The sequence below is a fragment of the Magnolia sinica genome, chromosome 4 (genome assembly GCF_029962835.1).
Source record: "Magnolia sinica isolate HGM2019 chromosome 4, MsV1, whole genome shotgun sequence".
Lineage (NCBI taxonomy): Eukaryota > Viridiplantae > Streptophyta > Magnoliopsida > Magnoliales > Magnoliaceae > Magnolia > Magnolia sinica.
The window spans coordinates 69549485-69577376 of record NC_080576.1 but is presented as its reverse complement, the minus strand read 5'-3'; the positions used below and the strand labels follow the sequence as shown (position 1 = coordinate 69577376).

The window sequence follows — 27892 nt, the reverse complement described above, 5'->3', positions numbered from 1 at the left end:
GTTTTGGCCTTTCTAATAAAATCATTACCTTAACAAAAAAGAACCAAGAAAGTCATCCTATTGGTTAATCAATGGTTCAACCCAAAGATCAAATCCTATTGGTTTGAACACATCATTGTACCAATCACACTCAACAATTAATAGAAATAGACCAGCAGTAGACTCCAACTGTAAACAACTTGCTATAAAGGAGACGGATCTAGATTATTACCATTAAGGCTTCCAAGCCACACTACACTTTGTATGCTATGAGTAGGAATCCCTGTGCCCAACCTTACGGCCCTAATAGCTGTATGGTTGGCGTGAAGGTTCAAAAGATCATGCAGACGTGTATGATGTGGTCCAGATCTTCAATGCAGATTACTGGATAGTCCAGATATTAAATCTGGATGGTTGGATTCATCAGATCTTTATCCAGACCTTGGATAGGCCTGTCCTGGGCCTGATGTTCAATATGATGGTCTGATATTTATCGGCCAGTTTGTCTGGCTGGATGCATCTTTTCCCTGATCATGAATGGCTTGGCTGCGTCAGGGACTATAGGTGTCACTGGGATTGTGAGCTGCAATTCAAAAAGAAGAGAATGTGAGAAATGAAAGTGAGAGGGAAACTAAGCTGCCATCGTAAAATGATGTCATATATTGGATTTAGGTTACTTTTAGATGTTTTTTTTTTTTTTTTTTTTTTTTAAATTTTAAATTTTAAATAACCTCAGCTGAGTTACCAAGTCATTACAAAACTTGCCAAAGTGGCATCAATTCTGGGTCCGCACTGTCAACACTTTTTTTCTTCTTCTTTCTTACTCGGTGAGGCATTTAAACAATGTCAAATCTGGTGGATACCAACTCTGATAAACTTGCCCTAGTGGCATCAATTTTGTGCCCTCAACTACTTGATTTTTTTTTTTTTTTTTGGACTGACGAGGCTTTATAACAAGGTGAACTCGAGCAAAGCAGAGGTTGACTTGCTGACTCGGCCAATTTCATGATGAAACTTCTTCCTTTTTAATTTTTTTTTTTAATCCATCTGGTTTTATTTTCCCCTTGCAATTGTCTTGTCTGTTTTAGACTTTGTTTCTTCCTTCCGGACATATATATTTCACAAGGAAATTTCCCTGATTTGCAGATTGATTTTATATAATCTGTCTATACACATTCATCTGATATTCCTTTCCATTGCTTTTACAAAACAGTTTCAAGGGCTCAAATTTCAGTCCCTCCTGGATTCACAGTTCCAAGCAGAGCACCACCGCCTGGATTTTTTTCTCAACAGAGAATAGATCATGCATTTGACTCGACAGCATCTTCTGGTTTGTCTACTTTGGATTTTTATTTTATTTTATTTATTATTATTATTTTATTTTGTAGTTACAGGAATTCTTCCTGCTAAACTATAATTGTCTCTATTTTTTGGCAGGGAATCAACTGCTTGGAGGTTCCTCCATCCTCAGGAATCAGTATCAGTGTCAGTCACCACCACTACCTGGAAATATTGGCAGTGCTGGGGATGTAGAATTCATTGATCCTGCTATTTTAGCAGTTGGTAAAGGAAGGTTTCCAGTTGCTGGGATAAGTAACTTGGGCTTAGATTCGGGATCTACTTTTCAACAACAGCTAATGATGTCTGAAAATGACACAAGAATTCGGCTATTGATGCAACCATCCAAATCTTCACATCAGAACTTCCAATATTCTGACCATGTGGCAGATATACTTTCACCTTTGAGCGATGCTTATACCCGGTCTAGGCTTGTAGAGCATCAAAAATCCCTGAGCAGCAGTCTCACTCATCATCAATTTCCGCAGATGTCATCACTTCAACAATCTAGGAATGGACGCGTGCCAAACAGCCTGTGGGACAGTTGGAATGATATTCAAACTGGCAATGATCTAGCTATGGCAGAGATTGTCAGAAATGAGAGACTCGGATTGGACAAGTATCCTGGTTATGATGAACTGAGGTTCCATCGGTCCACTTCAGGTGATCTATACAACAGAGCATTTGGGATGTGAATTGCATGGGGGTCAGACATACGGTATGCTTGGGAATCTTTCAAGTCAAAGAAACCAGTGTGGCCATGCATAAGATGAGTTGCCCTGGCAGATTAGAGCACAACTCTTTCTGCTTTTCTTCATTATTGCCCAGTTAAACCGTTCATGATGGGAAAGCGTGTTGGATCGAGCTCTCGTGGGGGTAATGAAAGGTTCTTCGCTTGCGCCTCTGAATACGACCTACCCACAGGTAAGGCAACAAGCCTCATTCCAGTTTCTAGGTGAAGCTAGATTGCATACAAGGGTGGCAATGGGCTGGGGGCATGGCCCTGGTCCCTAAACTTGGCCCAAGGACCAGGTCTGGGCTTGAAATTTAGCCTGATGTCCTGCCCAGGCTGGGTGGGCGTAGGCCAATTATAAATTGTCCGGCCTGGTCCAATCGTCAACTGACAAGTGGGCCACGATTAATAAAGGCACTCTTGGATTCACGGTCATGTTTCAATGATTTTTTTTTTTTTTTTTTATAAAAACATTTTTATGATGAAGACAGGTTGGAGGGGATACCCCCAAAAAATTCTATGGGGGGCTAATTTCAAAACTTTGATCATTTTACTCTTCTTCTTGCAGGGCCAAGGCCAAGGCCTTTTTAGTCCAATTAGGGCCAGGTAGATTGCCACCCCTAATTGCGTATTTGCCACCATGTAGACAACATTGAATGTAATCCCTAGTAACCTTTAAGCAATAAGAATCTGTGGAACTGATCCCATTCTCAAATTTATGTTGAACAACGTTGGGTAGAAGCCAATGCTCACCTTGGCACGTGCACTTGACATGTTGTGGGGACTTCTGAGCCATGAATCAGGTTGGCCCCAACATTTGGCCACTCAACTCATCAGGTGGGCAACATGTACAAAAATAATAATGGTTTAATGGGGTTTCCACTGGTCCACACTTGCATATGAATGTGACCCACCTTCTGTATGGCCTGATTTTTGGGTGGTGTCATCTACATTGCGGGTCCCTCTTAGTGCATGGCATGGACATGAACCATGAACAGAGGTTCATGTGGAGGGAGGGGGACGTGTGGGCTTTACCAAAACCTGGTTCGGACATTGAGCTGATGACTGCATGGATCTCTCAGCCCACTATACTAGTAAATCATTAACATTTTCTTTTGCTTTGTTTCTTTTCTTTTTCTTTGTAATTTTCGCAATAGGAATCGACTGCAGCAGCTGATGCGTTCAGCACCCATCACTGTTTTAATGAATGGTGCACAGCAACATTTTTGAGAATCAAATTGTTTGATGGAGACATGCGGCATCTTTCATTCCCAGTGCAGCTGCAATCTTTTTGCATGTTCAGAGATACTGTAATAGGGTGGAGGAGACTTTTGGAGAAGTACATGGTCTGTAGGTAATGTTTACCGTTGGATGTGGTTAATTGTGGTCATTTTTTGGGAGCTGAGGGCCTTCTACTAATTATGTAGCAAAAGATGCATTTCCTCGAACATCTTCCTTACATCCCATCAATTGCTTTTGATGATGGTCATGTACTCTGTTTCTTTCTATTTGTAAGACTGTTTGAGGCCCGATCAGATCCATCCGTTGCTTGAGGTGCTTCAACTTGACTATGACAAAAGGTGGGATCCATGAGAAAGCAGCAACAGCAGTAGTTTGGTGGCTTGCTCTTGTGACTCCACATTGCACAACTGCCCCACCACCATATTTGTAAAAGGTTTGGACTTCTTATCACCCATTATTTCATACAGTTATATTTGGACTGAGAGACTTTGAATGCCCAACATGGAATCTTGATTTGGCCACCGGGCCTTGTTGCTGCAATAGTCATTTGATCATCACGGCGGCAAGGTTAAGTGTACTTAGGGGTGCGTTCTGGGTTCTGCATGCGTTGAACTAATAGGGGGGCTGCACTTGGGGTTGGATTCAGTCTGAATTTCAACTATGATGATGATTATGGCCTGCTGGGTTGGGATCAAGGCTATGATGATGATCATGGCCTGCTGAGTGGGCCTTGATTTATTTATTTTTTTCGTCTTATTGACAGCCCTACGACCCAGTGATAAAATGGGATATGCCAAATTGTCCATCGAGGCCTGATCCGAGCTTGAGAACTGGACTGTTTGTGGTGTTAATGGGTGGGCTTTGGCCCTGGGTTTTTAGCTAAGAGCATCATTGCCTTTGACCCTGCAATAACCAGTGTATGAGAGTGTTAATAACATAACATCACGGTCCTGCATGTTTGTTGCTGGGGTTAGCTTAGTAAAAGATGAAAATCTACTCTTTTCACATTTCGTATTTCAATTAGTGTCCTAAAACTTGGATGGATGGTGTGTTTTCTTTTCTTCATATTTCATATTTCAGCCAACACTGACTGGAGCTGCCGTATAAAATGGGCAAGCTATGTATGATAACAATATTGGTTGGGCGGGTATTTGGGTTCAAATGGTGAACCACCCAACATGCAGTGTCGAGCAGAAGCCATTTGTCATTGGGTTATCTACTTGTGTGTGGAGCTCTGGCCATCTACATGCATTCACAGGTAATAATTTGAATATTGTGTGATGGATCCGGCCACTTCACTCAAGTGGGGCGTGGTTAAAAATAAAAATTTCCAACTGTATATTTACTTTGCATGTTGGGGTATTACCGAGGTGTCAAATGGTCTATTTTCTGGGACACGTGATCAACATCACTGTAGCCATGGAAAACTCAGATATTTTGAAGTTCTTCTGGTTGGCACGTGTGTGCCTGCGTTTCGGACTCACACATGCATATTGATTCGACACCTATTTATAATTGTGGAGCAGGCAAAGGTAAGAGGAGTTGGAGAGTACATTGGATATACTAGGACTTTGAAACTGTTTAGTTGATACACAGGAACTTGGAAATTTTAAGCCTAGAAATTGTAATTATGGCAAACATCAACGACAATTAAATTTATCCGGAATTGAGGGGCCCACTTCAAGTATGGTATATTCCCAATACTCTCGTTTTGTTTTATCATCCTAACCCATGGTTGACTTTCCTTCGCGGAATTCAAACTGTCGTCCAGCTTTTGTTTCACCCATCATTAAGTGCTCACTGTAGGACAATTAGATAAAGAAAATAAACGTATTTCTTTATCATCATCGACCTAAATTTCCGCTCATAAGTTGGATGGTTCATTTAAAAAAAGAAGAAGAAGAAGAATTGGATGGCTCATTTTGAGTTACTTGTACAGTTACTGTACAACTGTACTTAAAAATGTGTATCAAGTATCACTCTCTGCTAGAATATTAGAGACTAATGCAACCAGACGGCTGAGGGAAACTGTTTTAATTTCCTTTGTGAAATGTAAATTTAATGACTTGACCAATACCCATAATATGGGATGTGTGGAAAAGACTTGATCGACGGATTGGATGTCATGTCTGTTTGTCAAGGTGGCACCTGTATTTTACATACATGTAGAAGATATATCTTATACGTGTTGAATGTGTGCCTTGCAAAGCCAATTTGTGTTCTTTATTTATTGGAACCTGGGTCATTAGTTAATCCCTTGTGATGAATGGAATGAAGTCAGTAGTGACTTCTCAGTTATGTGTAGAACCTTACAACTGATAAATGTTAAGTCGGTTACAATGGATTTCTTTATAAGTCTCTCTAGCAATCCCTTGAGGGATGAATGAAGCGGACATAACGGCCATGATGTCTAAGTAAGATTTGTGATAACATGGTTATTGAGTACCCTAAACTCCATGGCCACTACATCGGGTTTGGGTTAGCCACGATTAGTTTTGTATTATCTTTGTCAAAGGAACTGATGGATGATGAGTTGGGATGGCTTCATCTCCACCATCATGTACCTACCCTTTCAATTACAAGTGTAGATCTTAACCATATTCTCTTAATCACATCGCATCACTTGTAAATAGGTCCATCATGCTTGGTACAGGTGGTTTGGTAATGCACAAACATATACTTATCCTTTGACTTGAGGTAATAGAAGAACTTCATGGCCTTAATGTAATCACATTGACACCTTTTGATGCCACAAATGTGATTGGCACAAAGGTGTGATTGGATACATGCATTGAGATTCGATTGAAGCTTGATACAATCCAACATGGGATTACAGATTACTAACAGCCAGAAACTTAGTTTTTGGCTAGAACTTGCCTGTTAAATACTCTAAGCTTTAAATAATTGGCCAATATCTTATAATGTTTTCAAAAGAGGGCTTTGTGCTCGTCCCTTCATTGGATATTTTGATGGGTCACTTGGAACTTAATTTGTGCTCGTCTCTTATTCAATTTCAACCATTAAATCTTTTGTTCTCACTGTTAGATTGTTTTATCAAGCTTGATGGAAGTTTAATGGTCTACCTCTTGTGCGTAGATGGAGCCAAGAGTGGACAATTGATAGTGGAAGGATGTGGGTCCATTTAATTGCATGAGATAGGCATGATTATGGCTTTTGATTTTGTACGGTATACCAAACTCCATATGAGTTGGAAGCAATATAGTATTTCCTAATTTTATTCTTACTAGGACAATTGATAGTGGAAGGATGTGGATCCAAACTCCTATTTTTTTACTAAATAAATTTTGTTAAAAAAGTAAAAACGAAAAAAAAAAAATTTGTTAAAAAAGTAAAAACCAAAAAAAAAACTCTTTATGTACTCTTATATAAGATTCTACCTTCAAAGGGATTATGCAAGAGAATCCCCTCCGCAACGTACATCCAATCAAGGATAGAGAAAAAGAATAGAATATATATCTCTTTTCTTCCCTCTACAACATCATCAATGGAGCACACTTTATAATGGCTATTTTTGAGATAGTTTGCATCCCTGAACTGGACATGTGTAGTAGGCTCCTCGACACACAACCTCCAAAATCCAATGCCTGGCATGGCCATCTTTTGGGTGCACCAATCATGGATGTGCCCAACACCAAGAAGATGATTTTCGCTGCTATGTTGTGAAGTGCCAAGACCCAGGTTACAACCTCCTTTTATAGAATTAGGGGAGAGACCACTTTTAAAAAGAGGAGTAAAAATGGTCATGCGTTTCCAACCTTTATTGGATGCAATTGATAGGCTAAGTCTTAATGTGAGACACTAATGGAAACAATCTAGATTAATGTGCCTCATCAAACATAAGAAGCAACAATGAGAAACACCCACATATTCATTACAAATAATTTAGAAAAAAAAGTCAAAACCAAACCCCTTAAGCCATTCGGGGGCAAATCCCCCCCATGTGTGAGTATTCAAGTGCACACACCCAATTAACTAATTTTTGGGCTAGTTTTCCTACTAAGCTAGGCTCGTGCTCATCCCATTCCCAATTCCCATTCCCATTCCCATCCGATGTGGGACTCTTCTCTTACACAAAGGACAAAAGCACAAAGGGTACTAAATGACAAAAAAGAACAAAACAAAGTTTATTTTTATTTTATTTTTTCCTTTATTATATTTTATTCGAAATATTTCAAAAATTTCTCAAATATTTCAAAATAAAATAAAATTTGGGCATAACAAAGCACTATTGTGCATAAAAAGGCAATAAATTCTCTTAAACCTCACTTAGTGAAACGTGAACTAGGTATTGAACTAAAATTCTTTAGTGTATACCATACATGAGACATATACAATGGTTAAGATTTTAGTGGATGTTTAGATCTGCACCTTATGACTATGTGCAATATCCCAGTTTTATGAGTACTTTGGAGAATTAACTAAATTCTCATATGAAGCGGCATCACTTCTAGACTCATATAAGTGAGTTCATTAATGGTATCTCTGTAACAACTATAACCCTACCTTATAGCTATAAATTCATTAATGGATAGAACAACATTACTTGTATCATAGAGAGAGCCTCGAAAATGTGATTTGTGTTTAATTTTATAATACATTTCAACTAGAAATCACATGAAAACTTAATTTTCCCAAAATTTATTTTATTAAGTCCTTTGGTTGTGTTATTATTTTTAACGATTTATTTTTGTATGAGCTTAAGTCCCATCCTCGTCGATGTTTTTTAAACTTTTTCCCTAGTTAAGTTGTTGGTTAAAAGATCCGCTATATTCTCATTGAATCTTATAAATCCTAAAGTTGAAATACTATTTTTCAAAAGTTGTCCCACGCAATCATACTTTAGACAAATTTGACTAAAATTTTTATTATAAAACTTATTATTAGCTCTTTCTATAAATGTTAAGCTATCACAATGAATGAATATGGATGGAATTGATTTTATATAGAAGAGTATTTTTAATCCATTCTACCTCCTCATTTGCAAAAGCAACTGATTCAAATTCCATAGAGGAATAAGCTATACAAGTTCATTTATTTTTTTCATTTTCACAAAACAAGTCAACCTACTTGTGTGAAGATAAAGCCACTAGTTGATTTGGAATCATTTGTCGTCGAGTTTTAATATGCATAACTGTAACCTTCAATTGTAATGAGGAATCTTTGTAAATGAATGTCAAAATCCCATATCCTTTTAATATATCTTAAGACCTTATAAATTGCATTCCAATGCATGTAACTTAGATTATTAGAATATCGGCATAGTTTACTTACTATAAAGACAATGTTTGGCTCAGTGCAATTCATAACATAGGCTAAACTGCTAATGATACTTACACATTCAGTCCGAGATATTTCTTCATCAGTATTCATTTTTATTTTATTCCAGGATTGAAAGGTGTACAAATGGGTTTACAGTCATAATGATTATATTTCATTAGAATTTCTCTATGTAACAGTATTGGGTTAGTGTTATACAATTTTTACTCCAAATTATTTTAATCCTTAGAATTATATCAACATCTCTAAGATCTTTTATATCAAAGTGAGAAGATGAAATGGTTTTTGTAAAAGTAATTTCTCACTCTTATTGAACATAAACCCATTGATCATCACAACTTGGTTAATTTTTTTGTGCCATTGCAGGTGCTTATTTAACTCCATACAAAGATTAAAAGTCTATACACTTTATTTTCTGGACTTGATTGAACAAACAATTTTGGTTGTTTCATATATTTTTCTTGTTTTAGTTCATCATTTAAAAAGACAATTTTAACATCCATTTCATGAATTAGAAAATTATTAATCAAAGTATTGACAATTAAGATTCGAATTGAAGTCATGTTAAACACACGCGAGTATGTATCAAAGTGATCTATATATTCCTTTTATCTAAAACACTTGGCTACTAGCTTAAACTTATATTTCTCGATTGAGCCATTGGTCTTACGTTTCTTTTTTAATGTCCATTTTTATATTAAGGTTTTATTCCAGGAGGTAGGTTAGCTAATTTCCATGTGTTATTAGTCTTGATGAACTGTATTTTATCTATGACTGTTTTTTTTTTTTTCCCAATAGTACTATGTGATAATATAGCCTCTTTAAATGTCATGGGGCCACCTTCCAGTTAGGCTAAAAATACATGAAAATTAGGACCATGATCTCTAAAAATCTTAAGCTGCCTGTTTCTTCTACTTTAAGTTCAGACTCAAACTCATCTATTTTAAAAGGAGAACCCCAACTAGGATGACCCCATTGTTCTTTAGTTTATATGAAAAAATATTTTCATAAAACTTAATATCTCTATATTCAATTATAATGTTTTTATTTGTCTCTAGAAATCTATATGCCTCGCTATAAGATGCATGAATGAATGCTTCTTTATTACACTTTTTGTTTTTCAATTCATCTTTTACATTTACATGACATGCATCACACAAAAGTAAGAGAAACTGAACTTTAAAATTTGAGTTCCAATCATCATGAAACTCAACTAATTTATCCACTCATATGGGGACTTATTACAAAGCTTAAAAATCTTTTCAAGTATTAAAGTTCTACTAAAATATAAGAAGTAGATCTAGCTATTGGATGAGTTCAATGATCTCCGCTTTAGTCATATACAACATCTCTTCCATGGAATTCTCACTTGGTTCTTTAGGTTTCGTATTCTTTTAATCCTGCATTATCTGTTGGGGATATATACCCTTCGAAATGGTTAATGGTCATCTCAGTGAAAACTCTCCTCTAAAATTACACGTATATCATCATAGTCAAGTATAATTTATAAACAGAAACAAATAAAATAAAATAATCATTTCATGATGCGAATCTTGATTAATGTATGCATGGATGAATGCACATCCAATTGAAACATGTGACTAAACCCACGATGCAAGTGAATTCTTCATGATAATCCAAAATTCAACAAAGGAACTCCAGCATCACTTGGGAATCACAAGTAAACTTCGCACGATGACCTGAAAATCACAAGTGATGTTTGGCGTCACCTGAAAATCATAAGTGAACTTCACATGATGACCAAAAAATCAACAAGTGAACTTTGGTGTCATGTAAAAATCACAAATCCCATCAATGCATGATTAACCAATCCTTTATTAGTCCAATTTACAAGTAACTACTTATGAAAATTCTTTATACTTTGTAGCCCTTTGAATTGCCATACCACATGAAAATCACAAGTGAACTCTGCACAATGACCCAAAAACATAAGTAAACTCTGACGTCACCCGAAAATCATAAATGAACTCCACACGATAACCCGAAAATCAATAAGTAAACTTCGATGTCACCTGAAAATCACAAATGCTATGAATGATAAGATGACCATTGAAAACATAAGTCCTATACATGAACATAAAACAAAAGGCTCATCACCTGTACCAATTAGGCACCAAAATAAGTCACAAAGTGACATTCAAAATTATAAACCATTATTGTATTAAGTCCATAAACAATATAGGCCAACTAAGTTTCAAGGTATAATCCAATGAGGTGAATCTTCAACCAAACAACACCTAGTGTTTTTATAAATAGTTTTCCATACATGTCCACCACATGGATTGTGCCCTAAATCGGGTACTTGACGTGGGTAATCATGCCACATGTGCAAATGTATATAGATCATATAATAAGCATCGCCAATTCACTCCTTAACATGAATTGTTTAAATTTTTCCATCAACTAAACATCACTACACATGTTTAATATAAATATGTTAAGGTTCAACTAACACGTAAAAGCATACTAAATATGTGATCTAAACAAGTTATATAAGAATTTAAACCAAATATGATAATTTCAACATAACTATGACTATCCTAAGAATTAAGGCAGAAAGCCTGAAAGGAATTCTTCACCTCTTGAGTTGGATCACCCTCTAACGTTGCTAGATACTTGTAAATACGCCTTATGATCAAGCTCAACCTAGATCACACAATTTGTGTGGTAAGGAATAAAACTAGGGTTTGGTTGTGTAGATTAGGGTTTTGATCTTCAGTATAGATTTAGGTTTGGATTTGAGGATTTTAATCTCCCACATTGCAAAAAAAAAAAAAAAAAAAACTAAAATCAAACTAATTAAATTTTAGACGACTCACCTGGACTCGAACTCAATTTAGTTCAACTCGATCTCCCTTATTTCTCTTGTATTCCTTCTTTTTCTTACTTTCTTCTCTTCCTCTCTCTTCCCTTCCTCCTCTTTCTTTTCTTCTGAATGGTCTGGATGGGTCCATGAGAGCTTATGGACCCCACAATCCAAGCTTTAGACGATTTTTGCCGGTGGATTCGTGAGAAAACTAGTTTCAACTGGTTTTCTCCTGTTGCTGCAAGAAATGGAGGAAATCTGGATTCTAGTTGTTGCGTCTAATTCCTTCTTCTCTTATAACATATCTTAAATCTCCCAGACCCATTGATGGAGAATAAACGGTCTGGATTTGTTTCCTATTGTAATAGTTTTTAAAATGGATAACGGAGATGAAACTTCCCGTGGTGAGAGTTGTTGAAGAATTTGTGTGATCTGATTCAAATGGTTGTGATTTGCTCAAATGGACGGTCTAAATTAATCTTGGATCCTTCACATGGATCATGCTCAAGAAGAAGAAATAGAAATGACTTTTCTATTTTGAAAATAGTTTCGGGGGCGGGAAGATTGTCGATTTTTGTTTTACATTTTGATTTTCTTGTTCAAACAATTGTGTTCTTTAACAGCGAACAATTGTGATTCGTTGTTTGGAACAATTTAGATCATCTAGAGAAATTCCACAAGGATCATAGGTTGAGTTAGTTTTAAAAGAAGAATCAGCGAGGGATTTTTATCCAGTTTTCAGTTTGATGTTGTCCACTAGATTTTGGAGGATGGAGGGCTGGGATTTCTCCGATGAATGGTCTCGATTTTCCTATTTGAGGGAGGGGCAGTGTTTTGTTCGAACTCAGCTTTGCGCACGCATTGTTGAGAAGGATGGGTCTTTTGGTTTAAATGGTTTTAGGTTATATCATGTATGCACACGCACTGCGGGTGTTGAGTTCTGATTCGCATGCGCGAATGGGTAAAATGTAAGGCCTGTGTTATAGTCCGTACAGTTCTGTAGACTTTCGCGATCCTCTTTGTCGAATTTCGACGACCCGTGACGCATAGATAACATTTACGCGTGACCCTGAGTCACATCCTATCAACCCGAGTCGACTCGACCCAAGACTTGTATCCTTGCGACCACGTCTCGCGCGCCGATGCGATATATAGGCCAGAAGTTGTGGGCTCGGGCATATTTTGAAGAAAAACATGACGTGTTGCGAATTCCGAGAGAATCTCTACTAAACATCATATCAATCAATCAAGTACAACCCATCACTCACCCATACCTCTCTCTTCCCCAAAGTCAAAACAACCCATACCTCTCAAGTCAAGTACACCCTTCACTCACCCATCACACCCATCCCTCTCCCTTACAACCACTCACTCACTCTCTCTCTCTCTCTCTCTCTCTCTCTCTCTCTCTTCCTTACCCATTTTCCAAGCAACCAAAGAGGAGAGACCATCCAAGCTCTAAGGAGAGCAAGGAGAGCCTAGTGTATGGCCCATTTTCTACCCCTAAACTCCCATCTCAACCCTTCAATCCTCATCCTTCTCTATTAAAGTTGAAGCCAAGGAGCTAAGGAAGCCATAAAAGCCAAGAAGGAGCAAAATCGGTGGGTGATCCTAGAAATTTCACCTCAAGTTGCTAATTTAAGGGCCCACATATCATTGAGACCCATCTTGATGTATATATTGTATGGCTAGGGAGCTCATAGTGGCGGAGCTCCCTCCACCACAAGATTTGATCTCTCTCTCTCTCTCTCTCTCTCCCATATTTTGTGGCCCACTTGATGAATGGGTTGTACCCATGCTACCCAGGCCTTGGGGGCATATTGCTGTCCACTAGATGGTCCACCTTGTTGGACTGTTTGGACCAATATGGCCGGACGGCCACATAGGCCCAAATTAAAAGGAAAATACAAATATTAGATTGATCCAATCCATGGTGGGCCACCACGTGGGACCCACTTGGCTGCACATATTGTATATCCTCATTGTCCAGCATTCTGAACGGTGGAACCCACCTGAAGGATGTATTGTATCAGCACTGTCCAGCCTGCCTGCAGGTCTAGACAGTGGAAGGACTCAAATATCAGCTTTTTGTAAAACTGGTGGGCCACACGTGTGGACCCACCTGATGTATGTTTTTCATCCATGCCATCCACTGTCAATGGACGGTGGAGCCTTCCTTGATTTATGCATTGTATATTCTCACCGTCTAGCATCTGGACGGTGAGGCCCTTGATGTATTTGTTGTATCTGCATCGTCCAGATGGACGGTGGGCCCTGAATGATATATGCGTTTTTTTCCACGCCATCCACATGGGACGTGGACCCCCATCATGGTGCATATGGGTGGTATACACACCATCCGTCCAGCCCTTCATATCATCCCAGGCCATGGGCATGGGAACGAGGCAGATTTAAATCTCACGTGGAGCACACTGCTGGACAGCATGCTATCCAGCATGTTCTCTAACGCTGTGGGGCACATTGTAGGGTCCCATCGTGATGTGTGTTGGATCCACACAGTCCATCTAGTTTTTCAGATCATTTAGGGGCTTGAACTAGGTGGGCCAGTCCAGTGGGCAGGGGTCTGCCCAACCGCTGCCCCACCCTGATGTACCTGCTTTGTCTAGTTGCCGGGCCCACCTGGTAGCTGATGTCTGGGTTCGGCCCACCTCCCGGATGGCCCAATACATGGGTGAGTTGAATCCAGACCGCCCATCCTCAGACCATTCCAACGTCAGCCCAAATTGGGCAGACCCAGCTAGTAGCAGACTGCCCAATGGACAGTCACGCCCACCGTGATGCAGCTGCCTTCTACACTGCCCAGATGTGTTGGGTGGAAGTGTGGGCTCGGCCCACCTCCTGGGTGACCCACCTTCAGTGGGACCCACCGTGGCAAGTGTTTTATCCAGCCGTCCACTACTGGACTGCCCAGCAGGGCTAGGGCACTGCTGGACCGTCCAACAGCAGGACCTCTTTGATGTATGTATTTTATATTCGAGCCGGCCATCTTTGGGTGGGGCCCACTTATGACGTGTAAGGCCCACCGTGATCATGGGTTTCAGCCTGACTATCCATCTGTGGACGCCCCGACAAGGATAGCAGCCTAGATGGGCTGACTGTCCACCAGTGAGCCCACCTTGGCTTATGTATTTTATATCCATGCGGTTCATATGTTTGTGTGGGGCCTATTAGTGATGATGTGGTGTGGGCCACTTTATGGTGTGGGCCCACACAGTTGCAGCAAATCCAAATCTCAGGTAAACTCCCACCAGGATGTGTGATTGGGCTGGGGCGTCCTATCATAGGGTTGGCCTGTGAGGCCCACCTTGATATATATGTTATACATGCTGCCCATCCATTTTACTAAATCGTGGGCTGACTTGTAAGGCCCACTATGAGGTATGTACGAGTGGTTCCATTTTCTGGGCCATGGACTGCCCCATGAAGCCCACCATGATGAATGTGTTATATGTATCCTATTCATGCATTTCCCTAGGCCATGGGCTGCCTTGAGAGGCCCACAGTGATGTGTATGCTATACGCCCATGTTAGGGGCTGCCTTGTGAGGCCCATCATGACGTATGTGTTACATACACGATGTCCATCCTTTTACCTGATTTGTATAAGGGTCGTGGGCCCCATAGAGAGTTAAATTCAAATCCCAAGTGGACCACACTAGGAGACAATAGTGGTTAAATATCCACCGTTGAAATCCTCCCTAGGGCCCGTTGTTAAGCCCATTACCTTGGGAGCAATAATGGTTAAATGTCCACATTGTAATCTCCCTAAGGCCCATTATTAGGCTCATGTGATGTGGCCCATTGTGATGTATTTGATGCTCATGTGATGTGGCCCATTGTGATGTGTATTGGGCCCAAGTGATGAGGCCCATTGTGATGCATTCGAGGGCCAGGTGATGGGGCCCATTGTGATGTATATTAGGCTTGTGTGAGCGGCCCATTGTGATGTATATTAGGCCCATGTGATGCGGCCCATTGTGATATGTGAGGCCCATATGATGAGGCCCAGTGTGATGTATGTGAGGCCTATGTGATGAGGCCCGATGTAATGTATATGTGGCCCATGCGATGCATCCCACTTGATGTATATGAGGCCTACGTGATGCGGCCTATTGTGATATGTGAGGCCCATATGATAAGGCCCAGTGTGATGTATGTGAGGCCTATGTGATGAGGCCCGATGTAATGTATATGTGGCTTATGCGACGCGGCCCACTTGATGTATATGAGGCCCATGTGATATGTGAGGCCCATATGATGAGCCCAGTGTGATGTATGTGAGGCCTATGTGATGAGGCCCGATGTGATGTATATGTGGCCCATGCGATGTGGCCCACTTGATGTATACGAGGCCCATGTGATGCGGCCCATTATGTTGTATGTAAGGCTCTTTTGTGAGGCCATGGGCCCCACTATATGTTTGGCCCCATGAGGGCCACTCCTTAGAAGCAATGTTGGTTGAATGTCCACATTAATGGGCAATAATAGTTAAATGTCCACATTGTGACCTTCCCTTAGGCCTCGTTAGGCCCATCCTTGACATGAGGAGAGTACATCATCATCATATAACATGCTTAGTATAGCTCCATGATCCATGCCCATACGCATCATATGTATGCTTATTATGAAGAGTAATTGATCATAGCACATGTCATTGGGGGGATTATTACATGACTGGATGATATGACTCATGCATCTTGTATTTTGTGATATGACTATCGTATGCCCTAGCGACATCAGGGCCGTGACCTCCATAGGCATGTGGTGGATGGCCAGATGGGACACTGAAAATCTTTTTCTACATGGGGTGCCATAGATGTCCCTAGGTGAAAGTCTCTAAACCCTCTTGGTACTAGAGGATGCCCTAATATCTAGACCGAGTGGATATATATGAGTGCATGAGGGCTGTATACCAGTAGGCCGCGTCTCTCACTATGTCGTGGTCGGTTGGGAGGGGGTGTGGCCTTACCCACCTGAGGGAGTAGGCAATGTTAGGCTGAGTCTGACTAGCTCATAAATGGGTCTGCTATCGACGAGCCGGGCCGATATTGGTAGGTGGATAGTGAGGTCTCTTCTACTTACCCAGTTGTGCGCTTGATGGGGCGGCAGGTGGCGTAGAGTGTACTAGACCCCGGTGATGATCTCAGAGATATACGGTACTGATATGTGGACTTATTGAGCAGGAGTTGCATACTCAACATTTTACTCATTCATTCATTCATTCACTATCCACTCGGGCTAGTGGTGCGTAACTAATTGTTAGGTGTACCTTTGCAATGGCCAGGATTTTGTTTGGGGCACGCGACCAACCTGAGATCAGGAGTCTACCACATTGAGTCTGGCTATCCAAATTTAGGTATGAGACCGGTTTGGATAAAAGTCTCCTGTGATGGACCCCATAGCTTGCGATACTACGTACTATCAACTCGACTTCACACTCTAGCTTAGTCATTTCATTCGCATCACATATTGTATTACATCCGCGACATATGGCATATTAGGTTGCTATGTTTCTACATTTATATGGCCTAGACGAGGTTGATGGTATTTGTGGACTCGTTAGGATTTGCATATTGCATTATATCCTTAGTATATGATATTTGGCTCAATATGTCTTCGCATTATATAACTGATCTACATTGCTTCCTCAGTATATGATATTGACTTATTATGTTTTTGCATCGCATAGCCTGGACAAGGCTGATGGTATTTATGGACTTATCGGCATGTTTCCTCATTGTCTGATATTGCATACTTGACACTTACCTTGTGCACACACTTACACCACCCTCTAAGTTTTCTATAAGCTTATGCACGATAGATGCGTGCAGGTGGCGTTAGGTCGCTGCAGTGTTAAGCTTGGAGTGTGTAGCTGTCTTTTGGAGCTTTGATTTTTGATATATGTATTTTCCCTTTCAGCACTGTATTCAACTGTTTATATTAGTGGATATGTGATGATAATGTTACCTTTGTGATTTGGGTAAATTTGTGGTTATGCTTCTTATGAGATAAATGTATGTTGGAAAATCCTCCTTGTGGGATCCCAGGATCGGAATCTGGCATATGAGCACTGGGAGCCGAGAATGGGGTACTAAGGAGGCTGTCGGCACCGGATTCGGCGATTGAAAATTCTGTGAGCCCTGTTTTCGAGTTTGGGGCGTGACATAAAAGCTTATGTGAAGCATGGTCAATGGTCACGCAATATAACGACCCTCTTAGTGTGTGGATTATATTATCGAGGTTCGGCTCCGATTAACTCTTTTAAATTGAATGGTTATAAACGATGAGATTTTACAATTAATGGTCAGATCACCTTCAAATGCGCAACTCAAGTGGCCCATAGGGTTCCTTAGGTTGTTATGGTGTAGATGCATGGGTAATCTCTCAAATTAACGGTTATATTTTGATTTTGTTGGGTGAAGTTGCATGGTGCAAGTTATAGCTGTGACTACTATATCCTTTTTGGTTTTGGAACGTTTTCATTGGATTCTTCCTGGACAATATGAGATCTTTAGAACTTGTCTTAAATATGGTCGGATGTAGAAAGAAAAAGATATATGTTCATCCCTTTTGTCGCTAATTCCTGCAAAAGTCAATCAGAGTGAGTTATATGTGATCTGGATGAATTTGCGTTGTGTATTTGGAGATCTATGGAGATATGCGAAGATGATCCTACAATAGTACAGCTGGAGCATATTGAACAATGCCACAACATCTATTAAGCAGTCGATTGAAAAATAATTGTGTAGAAGCGGTTACAAGACAGATAATAGGAGTAGAAGCAAAGAAGGCCATGTAGTATTAAATGGTTATAGCAATTGTCAAAACATGGGAAGAATCTAAATGGCCGGGGTAAGGATATACATAGTAAAGGAATTCAACAGGAAGAATTTGTCTCACATAAAACCAATTCAACCCAATATTATCTTTCAATTACCCATCATTTACATTCCTTAGTGTAATCACTTTACCATTTATGCAAGTCAATTACATTTCCTAGTGTAATCATTTAGTTTTTGCATGTTGTTTACATTCCATAGTGTAATTTGTAGCGTTTAATCAAGTACCTAGTAATCTTAGCTGTAATTTAGGTCTACTCTCATATGCTAGATTCAGTTCCCCATTCAGGAAGGTGCTTGGCAGTTGTTCTTCGCGATCGGCTATAAGGATTCCTTTCCTATTTATATTTTATTTGTACTGAAAAGTCCTTTTGTACATAAGGCAAAGGTGTAACCCATTATCAGAGGACGAACCCTACCCTCTGAATATCGCCTAATCCTATTTATATATTGAGCGAGTGGCTGAATAGGCATCCAATCTTAGTCATATACTGCATATTAGGGGTGCACATGGAACTGGTAGAACTGGTAAATCAGACCGGTGGTCCGGTTATGAGTGCACCAATTCCGGTTCTGGTTCTAAAAATCAAAGAATCGGTTAGTACGGTTCGGTTCTCGGTTTGGGGTTTTGTATAACCGAACTGGATAATGAATCAGACCATAGAACCGAGCTTGGAATGGAACCTAAAACCAGACCATAGAACTGAACCTGGAACCAAACCTAGAACTAGACCATCCAGTCAATAAAGATTAAAAAATTAAACAAAAAAAACTCAAATCACTCAAGCTGTAACGCCCCAGCCATTGTTAATCCGTGCTGTGGTCCAAGCGTGGGTTGGGGTGAGCCGTTTGATCCGAACCCCCTTCGAAAATAGCGCTCCAGTCGGTCGGAGCAGTTCACTGGCCAGCGGTACGAGTCCCACATCAGATGGATGGGTGCTCACGAACTGGGCTATAAGTTCGGTCTCCACCATTCCTAGTGTGCCGTGTTTTAAAGCCATGTGGGGCAATCCAAAGTGGGTAATATCACACTGTGGGGACGAGGTTGTTTCAGAGCGGAGTATTGAGATAACCAAGACCTTGGGAATGAGGACTATACAAACCATAATAACTAGGTGCTAAGAAACTTAAAATTTGAGGTTTGAACCTAAAAGTGGATTTCCTTAGTTTACGGAGTATTCAATACTATAGGAAATACAGTAAACTAGGGACAATGAACCAAGGACCAAATTCCCTGCTTGGTTGTGTTTTGCAACTCAAAACTTAGAAACCGAATTCTAGGATAAAATCACTTATTGTTGGATGATTTTGAGCTTAAACTTAAAAAATGATGAACGATAGGATCAAATCCCCAATTTTTTATGCTTTTGAACCTAAATCTAGAAATCAGAGATTTAGGAATGCCCTGGTTAGTTTTGTTGTGTACAAAGTATTTGAGTATGGGTGATTCCGCCTTGAAATGAGTAAATTCGGTAAACTGTATCTCTAGAGAGTAAGATTTAACATAGGAGTTTAAAGACTAAGTGAAATGAGTGATCCGGGCTTGGTAGAAACTCGACCAACAAGTACAAAGTTAAAGTTTTATAGAATATGGACAGTGGGGCTCTGTTCCTTGAAGTGATAGTTAGGGGTTACTTGGCACCATGGATTTGGGGGGATTTCAAATCCCCTGGTTGTTTGGCACCATAAAGTAATTGGGAGTTTCAAATCTCCTCAAAGAGGGGGTTTGAAATCCTCGGTGAGAGCTTGGATTACATCTAAAGTACTTCAAAGAGTTGCATATGTAATGTGTCACTAAACTATTAAACAATCGGGCACATAGTCCACTAATGATATCCTAAAACAACTACATTGTCAAATGCATCACTATAATTACTTTAATATTTGTTCAAACATTGTCCATGTAAATAAACAATTAAAAATCGTTTGTTAGTCACTCGATCATGATCTTGTGCTTGTGGCCCATCCTATACTTGGAATCTCGACATTTTCGAACAGAGTATATATTTCAATGGGCTTATTACAACCATTATGTCAAACATTACATACATGCACTAATTAGAGATATTAAAGTTGATTTAGTAATTAAATTTAAATCCTTGTAAATATATCATGCATAACTACTCCGAAGCCACAGAGCTTCTCTAGACTCCTCACATAGATACCTCGAATTCATGAGGAAAAATAAGAAAATAGAATTAAATTCTAAAAAATTTGAAATTCTATTGGTAGATAATAAAAATGAATTTACAATCCTTTAAATAGTGATACCAAACCTTGTACGAAGTTCCATAATCAAATTCCAACTCAAACTCAAAATTTGTAACTTAATATAAATAGTAAATTTGCTATTTATAGTGTCCTATATGGCTTAACCACTTTATTCTTCTAATTTTTCTAAGAACTTTTCATGTTGGACACAACTCCTAAAGCTCAAAAGATGAAGAGTTATAATCAAACTAAAACTTACTATAATTAGTAAAAAGGGAAATAAAATGGATTTTTGACCTCGAACTGATGGAATCTTGGAAAATAACTGGGTTTTTTGGCTAAAGAAGCTTCTCCTACCCCAAAATCATATATGGTACGTTAAGTAACTCATTCTGGTTTGGGAGATATGCTTGTTGAATGAATAAAGAAAGAAAGAAAGAGAGAATTTTTTATATGCTTATATATACATATATACATATACATGTGGTAGAGAAAAAGGTGGAAAAAAAATCCTTTTGTAAAAAAAAAAAAAAAGAGCCGGAGTGGCGGTGCCCCACTAAAATCCACCAAGTAGCGGCGGTACCACCGCCGGATTCCTTCAGACTGGCGGCAGAAAATGGCGGTGCCACCACCAAAAGTTTTCAGCGATTTTCAGTTTTTTTTTTTTAGGCCAACTTAAAAAAAATTCATATCTCCTTCAACATGAGGTGATTCAAAAGCTAAATTAAAGCTTGATGAGTCTAGTTTTATATAAAAATAAAAAATAAAAAAATAAAAAAATAAAAATATAACCAATTTTAGGATGTTTTGACAACTGTCCAAAAATTATTAATTTTGAACAAAATTATAATATTTTTTCTGCAACTCTAAATGAAATGAAATTTTGTAGTGTGAGTTTAAACTTAATGATAAAATATTATAAATCTTTTAAAAATAATTCAATTCCTAAAAATACAAGAAATGTTACAAGGAATAGAGACGTTTTGGAATCATACAAAAAATTGTAGGTTTTGGACAACATGCACTTCCAGAATTTTTATAAGCTTTTTGGATCCTCAAATGAAATGAAATTTTGTGAAATAAAATTAATCTTGTTAATGGATTACTAGAAAAAATATAAAAATAATTCAGTAACTAAAAGTGACAAAGATGTTACGAATAATAGAAGGGTTAAAACTGAAAATTTCTGCAACTTTGAGTTACCGATGAATAGACATATCTTTTCATATTAGAGTTTTAGTATTAGGTGTCTATTTAGGAATTATTTATAATCATATAAGGAATCATCATGTGATTGTGATTAAATTTTATTATATATATACATATATTTTTTGTTTAAGTAGTTTTTAGTGCAATTAAATTAGGACCCTTGAGTAGGATTGGGTTTCATAGTTTAATACTCTGTAAGCTCGTATTAGAGACAGAATACAATAAAATATTTTGAGTTTCCTTATTCTCTTATAGACTCAAGGTTCATACGATGTTCTTCCTCTTATCCTTTTCTGTGCTCTTTCTTGCGTCACCGTCCATGCAAACTTCTTAAATATCTTAGAACTTCCGATTCTATATTCCCTCTCGAAATTAACGAAATTGAATCATGGTTGCTCATAACCCACTAGCCATAGAATCGAGACGGTAACATAAAGATACAATCTTATGCCCTTGGAAACCTTTCTAGGATAATCATTGACCATAAGCATAGTGAAAGATTTATTAATCACTAATTTGGACAAGAATTAAAACAAGAACTCTCTTTAACCAAGACTCGAGTGACAACCTTATAAATAGGAGATTTTAACTTTTCAATGATGTGTGATATTCCTTAAACATTTAGGATGATCGGATTATGGAATTACAGAACTATACAATTGCGAGGCATTCGTGGCTTAATCCAATTCTCAATCCTGTGCGACTACCAATGGACTCACTGCTTTGACCGAGCAGAAGACCAGGATCCACCAAGACTAATAATGGATACAATGAGCTTTCTGCCCTGGTTAGGCAGAAGATTAATGTATCGGATGTAAGCCTACTACAACTATTTTTCCATATTAGCCCAATCATGAAGAGCATAATATACAACCCTTAGGTAAACTTTGTCGTCAAATACTTAGTGCGATAATAATGATTTTTGACGTTTGTTTTCAAACCTTAAAGGTGGAAACTATTAAGGGGGTAGACCATAATAAGCCAAGCTAGTGTACTTAGTATATACCTTAACACGTATATGAACGTGAAATCAAAAGAAACTTAGGTGTACGAAATTAGAATGTCTTACATATTAACATCAAGCAAATTTAGGGATGAAATTGTTTTTAAGGGGGGTAGATTGTAACGTTCTGGATTTTCGCTATTTCAAATTTCCAAAAATCCTTGAAAACTTTCAATATGACTAGCCTACGTTATTTCTTATTGGCCCTTGACGCTCAAAGTGAGCCTATACGGGGTGGTAACCAACGAATCCGCCTGATCACTTAAACATAGAGCTTAGCCTTGGGATTTGTTCACGTAGGGTTCAAATCTAACCGACTTATCACTTAATAATTAAGATGACCGTAACTAATACAGACCTACTGAAAGTTGAGACAACTAGAGGTCAGATCTTAATTAACAAACCAAATCAATCCATTTACTCCTTTAGCCTAAAAACAAACGACTTGATTGACTTTAACCAAATTGCCATTTTCGCTAATTACGAATAGGCCACATTACAAACTTAGCTAATCCAAACCCTAATCATTACGCACAATAAATCTAGATACCCAATCATTCTAAAAATGCCCTGATTATCCAAACAAGCTTTAGACCGCTTGTTAGTGGCCCATTAAACCCGATACTATAGAAAGACATTTGTTTTAGTGGGCTTAATGTCTATCATGAGACATCGAGTTGAGGTTGCATCTCAAATTGTTCAACTTGGACCTGCAAGCCAAGTGCATGCGATGTGTGAATGCCCTAAGTGAAAACCTGAAATTTATGTGAAATTAGCCCATTGCTCTTTCGCGAAGTTGTAACCTTCGGACCGTCGGTTCATGGCCAAATTCTGGGTATTGACTGAAGATATTTCTCCACACATATCCATATAGCCACAGCCCCGATTGATCATTGGTGATCGTCAATTTAAGTTAAGGCCTTCCCGATTGATCAGTATGCCCCGATCATCATATATTTGTGTCCAAATAGAGATAGTAGTGTTGGACACCTATTCCATGGCTTAGATTGACCCATATGAAAGTGCCTTGGTTTGTCAATTAGCGTGAGCATTGAGTTAGCTAGACAAAGGAGCCCCATAGGAAGATTGATCAAGTGTTTGCCTCAACTGGATGTGTGCCTGAACTCGTCACAGGTAAATCTTAGCCTTAAATCCCATGTCCCAAAACACCAAGTATATAAAACCCTTAAAATTAAATAGAACACAGTAGGGTTTTTGGTTAGAAAACGTTTTTCACATTTAGGAAAATCCTTAAGTTTTCTACCTTTGTCGATTTATCGATAAGTGGTTCGATGAAATTGAACCCTGTTGTCGATGTCCTCGAAGCCCACTCGATCTTATTAAAATGAGGACCTAAGATGTCCAGCAACCACAAAGATATCTGGACTGAATTATCGATGAATCGATGGACTCATCGATATCATCGAAACTTGAATCTCGAAGACCATCGAGCCGTCTCAATAAAATCGACATTTGTTCTGTTTGTATCTAAAATGCTTCTAAGGTAAATCTTATGATTCTCGATATATCGAAGGGCTTCTCGATATCCTCGAAATTCAAATCTCGATGATATCGCTAGACGTTTGATAATTTCAGATTCGGACACAAATCTATCCAGCAAGTTTTCAGGTTATTTTTTCTTGGATCGAGAGTCACTCGATAAAATCGATATTTAAATATTGATCATATCGAGGCACGGTCAATGTCATTGAAAGAGGACATAAACAGTCCAGCAAGCTTATAGGAAAATTCTTTAGAATTATCGATAAATCGACACTGCCCTCAATATCATCGATATTCAAATTCTGATGATATCGAGTGATGCTCGATCATATCATATACCTGAAATATTTTAAAGGCAAGTGCTCTATTTTCAAATGTCGAGGAATCGAATCTCGTGTCGATGAAATTGGAGTTCGAAATCCGATGACAGCAATGCTCGTTCAATTTCCTCGACCAGTTGGCAAAAGGTTTTAAAAGCATTTGACAGTTGAGTTCGTGTCATCGAGCGGCCATTCGATGCTATCGAGAGTATACGCTCAATGATATCGAAGTCTGTAAAAAATGTGACCGTTTTATATCCGTTGGAACCTTTTGCCTATTTAAGGAGAGATTGCCCTTGGTTATTGGTAGAGAAAACAGAGAGTGCTTTTGTGTGTTTAACCCCATATCATATACCGTAAGCCTTTTCTCTCATGGAAGTTCATCCTCTAATCTACCCTCATCATTGACATTCAATAGAGTGGATTGGAGAATGAACTTTCGCATTCAAGGATCCTACAGCTACTACCTTAATGGCAAATCATTAAGCTGGGATGCCTTGAATGCATAGATGATTGGAATCACTCTATCTCCTTTATAGGAAAATATTTAATAAAGTAGGATTCCATCATAACCTTGACCCAACCCATCGCCTTATATTGGTACATCTTCTTAGTTGCTGTTCAAGGGAGTTGAAGATTCTTCGTCATCAAAGGGGGAGATCTTCATCAACATGCTGAATGGGGCTCATTTACTTATCTGTAAGTCATTAGAGTCCAGAGGAACTTTGTGATCATTCCTTCTGTAGGATCAGGTTTAAGGTGTTTCTCACCCCTTTCAAGTCCTCATAGGAGGCCTTTGGCAGGAGTGTACGTGGGGGTGCTTTGTGTTAACCCTTGCTATATGGAGAGTATAAACTCATAGGTTTTTGTGTAGGTCCTTGACCCGTAGGGTCTAAAACTCGGGTGCTTTGTGTTGACCCTTGCTCATAGGAGTATAAACTGGTGAGGTTACTTGTGTAGATCCTTGGCTTGTGTGGCCTAAAAGTTGGGTGCTGTGTATTGACCCTTGCTCATGGGAGCATAAACTTGTGTCTTGTAGGCATGTTGTGTCAGCATAAGTATAGGTTATATTGGGTAGAGGTAAACCTGATTTAAAACCTCCGGTTTGAGGTGAACCTATTGTGAAACCTCTGTTAGTGAGATCCGATACACTCAAAGGTTGAGTGCATCCGCCGGAAGTGGAGTAGACAAGTAGTCGAACCACTATAAAAACAACTGTGTTTGAGATTAATATTTTCTTTGATTGCTTGTGTGATTTCCCTAAATGCTTTTGAATATATTTATCTGAGATCACACCTCGCACACAGTTTCATCCATCATAAACTATGATTTGCATTTTTTTCATCTTTCAAATAGTGTTATGACTGGATCCTCTATTTGGCTTGGAAGCCATCAGAGTTACTTTGAAGATATCCTGATATATGCATATTTTTCTCAGGATAAGTTTGATAGGATTTTAAATTAACATAAAATATTAAAAATTCCTATTCACCCCCCTCTAGGACATATTGACATATTTCCACTTCAACTAAAGCGGCCATTACCGCAATTTCACCATATACCTTCTGTCAGGTCTCATTAGTGGGAAACAACCTCCCTTAGGGTTAATATAATGAATAAAGGGCCATTAAGGCCATTTGCACCACTTCTGGTATTATAAATACCCATTCATTTCATGCCCCCTCTCCCCATATGAATTTTGAGCTTAAATTAGAGGAGAGAAGAGAAAGAGGAGAAAGAAGGAAAGAGAGAGAGGGATCTTGGAAGTATGAGGGTTTGTGCACATTCACCCTCTCATCCCTTTCATTCCCCCTCTCCCCATATGAATTTTGAGCCTAACCTTGGAGGAGAGAAGAGAAAGAGGAGAAAGAAGAAGAGAGAGAGAGAGGGAGCTTAGAAGTGTGAGGGTTTGTGCACATTCACCCTCTCATCCCTCTCTATAGTCACATTATCGCTTCATATCCTTTATGTAGTTCTCTCAGCGGCGATTGAAGGTAAAAAATAGAATCTACTCTCTAATCTAGTATTTTGGGTTAGGTTTTCTAGTCCTTACAATGGTTTGTATGATTGTTTAGGCTTTGGTTGATTTTCTCTATAACCCTAATCCTAGGAGCGCTTTGAGTTGGACGAATCTTTGCAAAGGTGCGGGCCATTATGCCTAGGTTTCCATTTATAGACCCTTGAGGGTCTTAGTTAATGATTTCTTGTGGTGAACGATTTGTAAATAGCTAGCATGTTCATATTTTGTGTTTGATTGTAATATGTGTCATTGCTTGTCTATGCATGCTCACATGTTTGATATAATGTCTAAGTGATTAAATGTGTTTTTCTAATGATGCTTACATGTTTGATTGAATGCTAGATTGAATGTGTTGATTTGTTGATGCTCACATATTTGATAAAATGGTCTAGTGAATGTTTTTCTCTATTGAGGCTCACATGTTTGATGAAATGTGTGAGTGTTTGTGTTGTTGAATCTATGATTCTTATGAAACCTCGCAATGATCGCATGATGAGTTACTAGGTTTGTAGTGATATTAAAATTGCCTACGATGTTGGGTTAGGCAGCTAACCACCCAATTTAAGGGGAGACCCGAGTTAGGTCGGCCACCCTAGACTTGTTCAGTCGAGTCGGGTCGAACGTGGACAACCGACAGTAGTTGGACTACACAGGATGCTTGCACTCAATGCTGGTTGCGCCTGAGTTCTCCAAGTCAATCAAATTAGCCCAATAGTCAACCGACCATGTGTGTTCAAATGTATGATAATAACAAATAAAATCTAAGATACCCCCATTCCCATTGAATGAGTCTACTTATAACTGTTGGTGGTACAATCCACAAGACTCATGAGCCGAGCAGGTGGTATGAGACACCGTGTTTGAGCTGTCAGCCTACACTGGGGTGACGAGCCTCCATGTATGAAAAGGCTGAGCTCTAAGTCCTAGAGGGGAGGTGAATAGGACTATACCAAATTAAAAAATAAATGTGGAATACAAAGATAGATAGAACAATCAAATAATAAAATAACACAAGTAAATAGCAATCTCAAATGCACTAGTCTTGAGAGATTGATACAGACTGAGTTCTAAGGACAACCTAATACCAAAAACCAAAGGTTTATGGCAGGACAACCTTATTAGAATGTTTGTAAGTATCAAAAACCCAAACCAATAAAGAGGTAAAAGAAATAAGCTAAGTTATTACACCATTCACCACAAGTTCATAAAGTAAATTACACCATTCACCACAAGTTCATAAAGTAAATTTCAAATTCACACACATAAACAAATCCAATCATCCACCACAACTCCAGGAATTATAGTGGTTCGTTTGTGTGTACACCAACAGTCTGAAAAATAGCCACACAA

General features: G+C 38.9%; 1 protein-coding gene across 4 annotated transcripts in view; it reads left to right on the top strand.

The window, feature by feature from the left end:
* The window catches only part of LOC131243196 (uncharacterized), a 40605-nt gene extending 35201 nt beyond the window's left edge, over window positions 1–5404 (top strand). For 3 of the 4 annotated variants that reach the window (XM_058242365.1, XM_058242364.1, XM_058242362.1), the window contains 3 exons: window positions 1193–1309; window positions 1417–2241; window positions 3208–3774. In XM_058242365.1, the coding sequence (XP_058098348.1) occupies window positions 1193–1309; window positions 1417–2012 (713 nt within the window). In that variant the 3' untranslated portion in view covers window positions 2013–2241; window positions 3208–3774. Of the gene's footprint in view, window positions 1–1192; window positions 1310–1416; window positions 2242–3207; window positions 3775–4818 lie in introns of those variants that run through there. The other variant, XM_058242363.1, reaches the window with a different exon arrangement.
* The last annotated feature ends 22488 nt before the right edge of the window (window positions 5405–27892 follow it).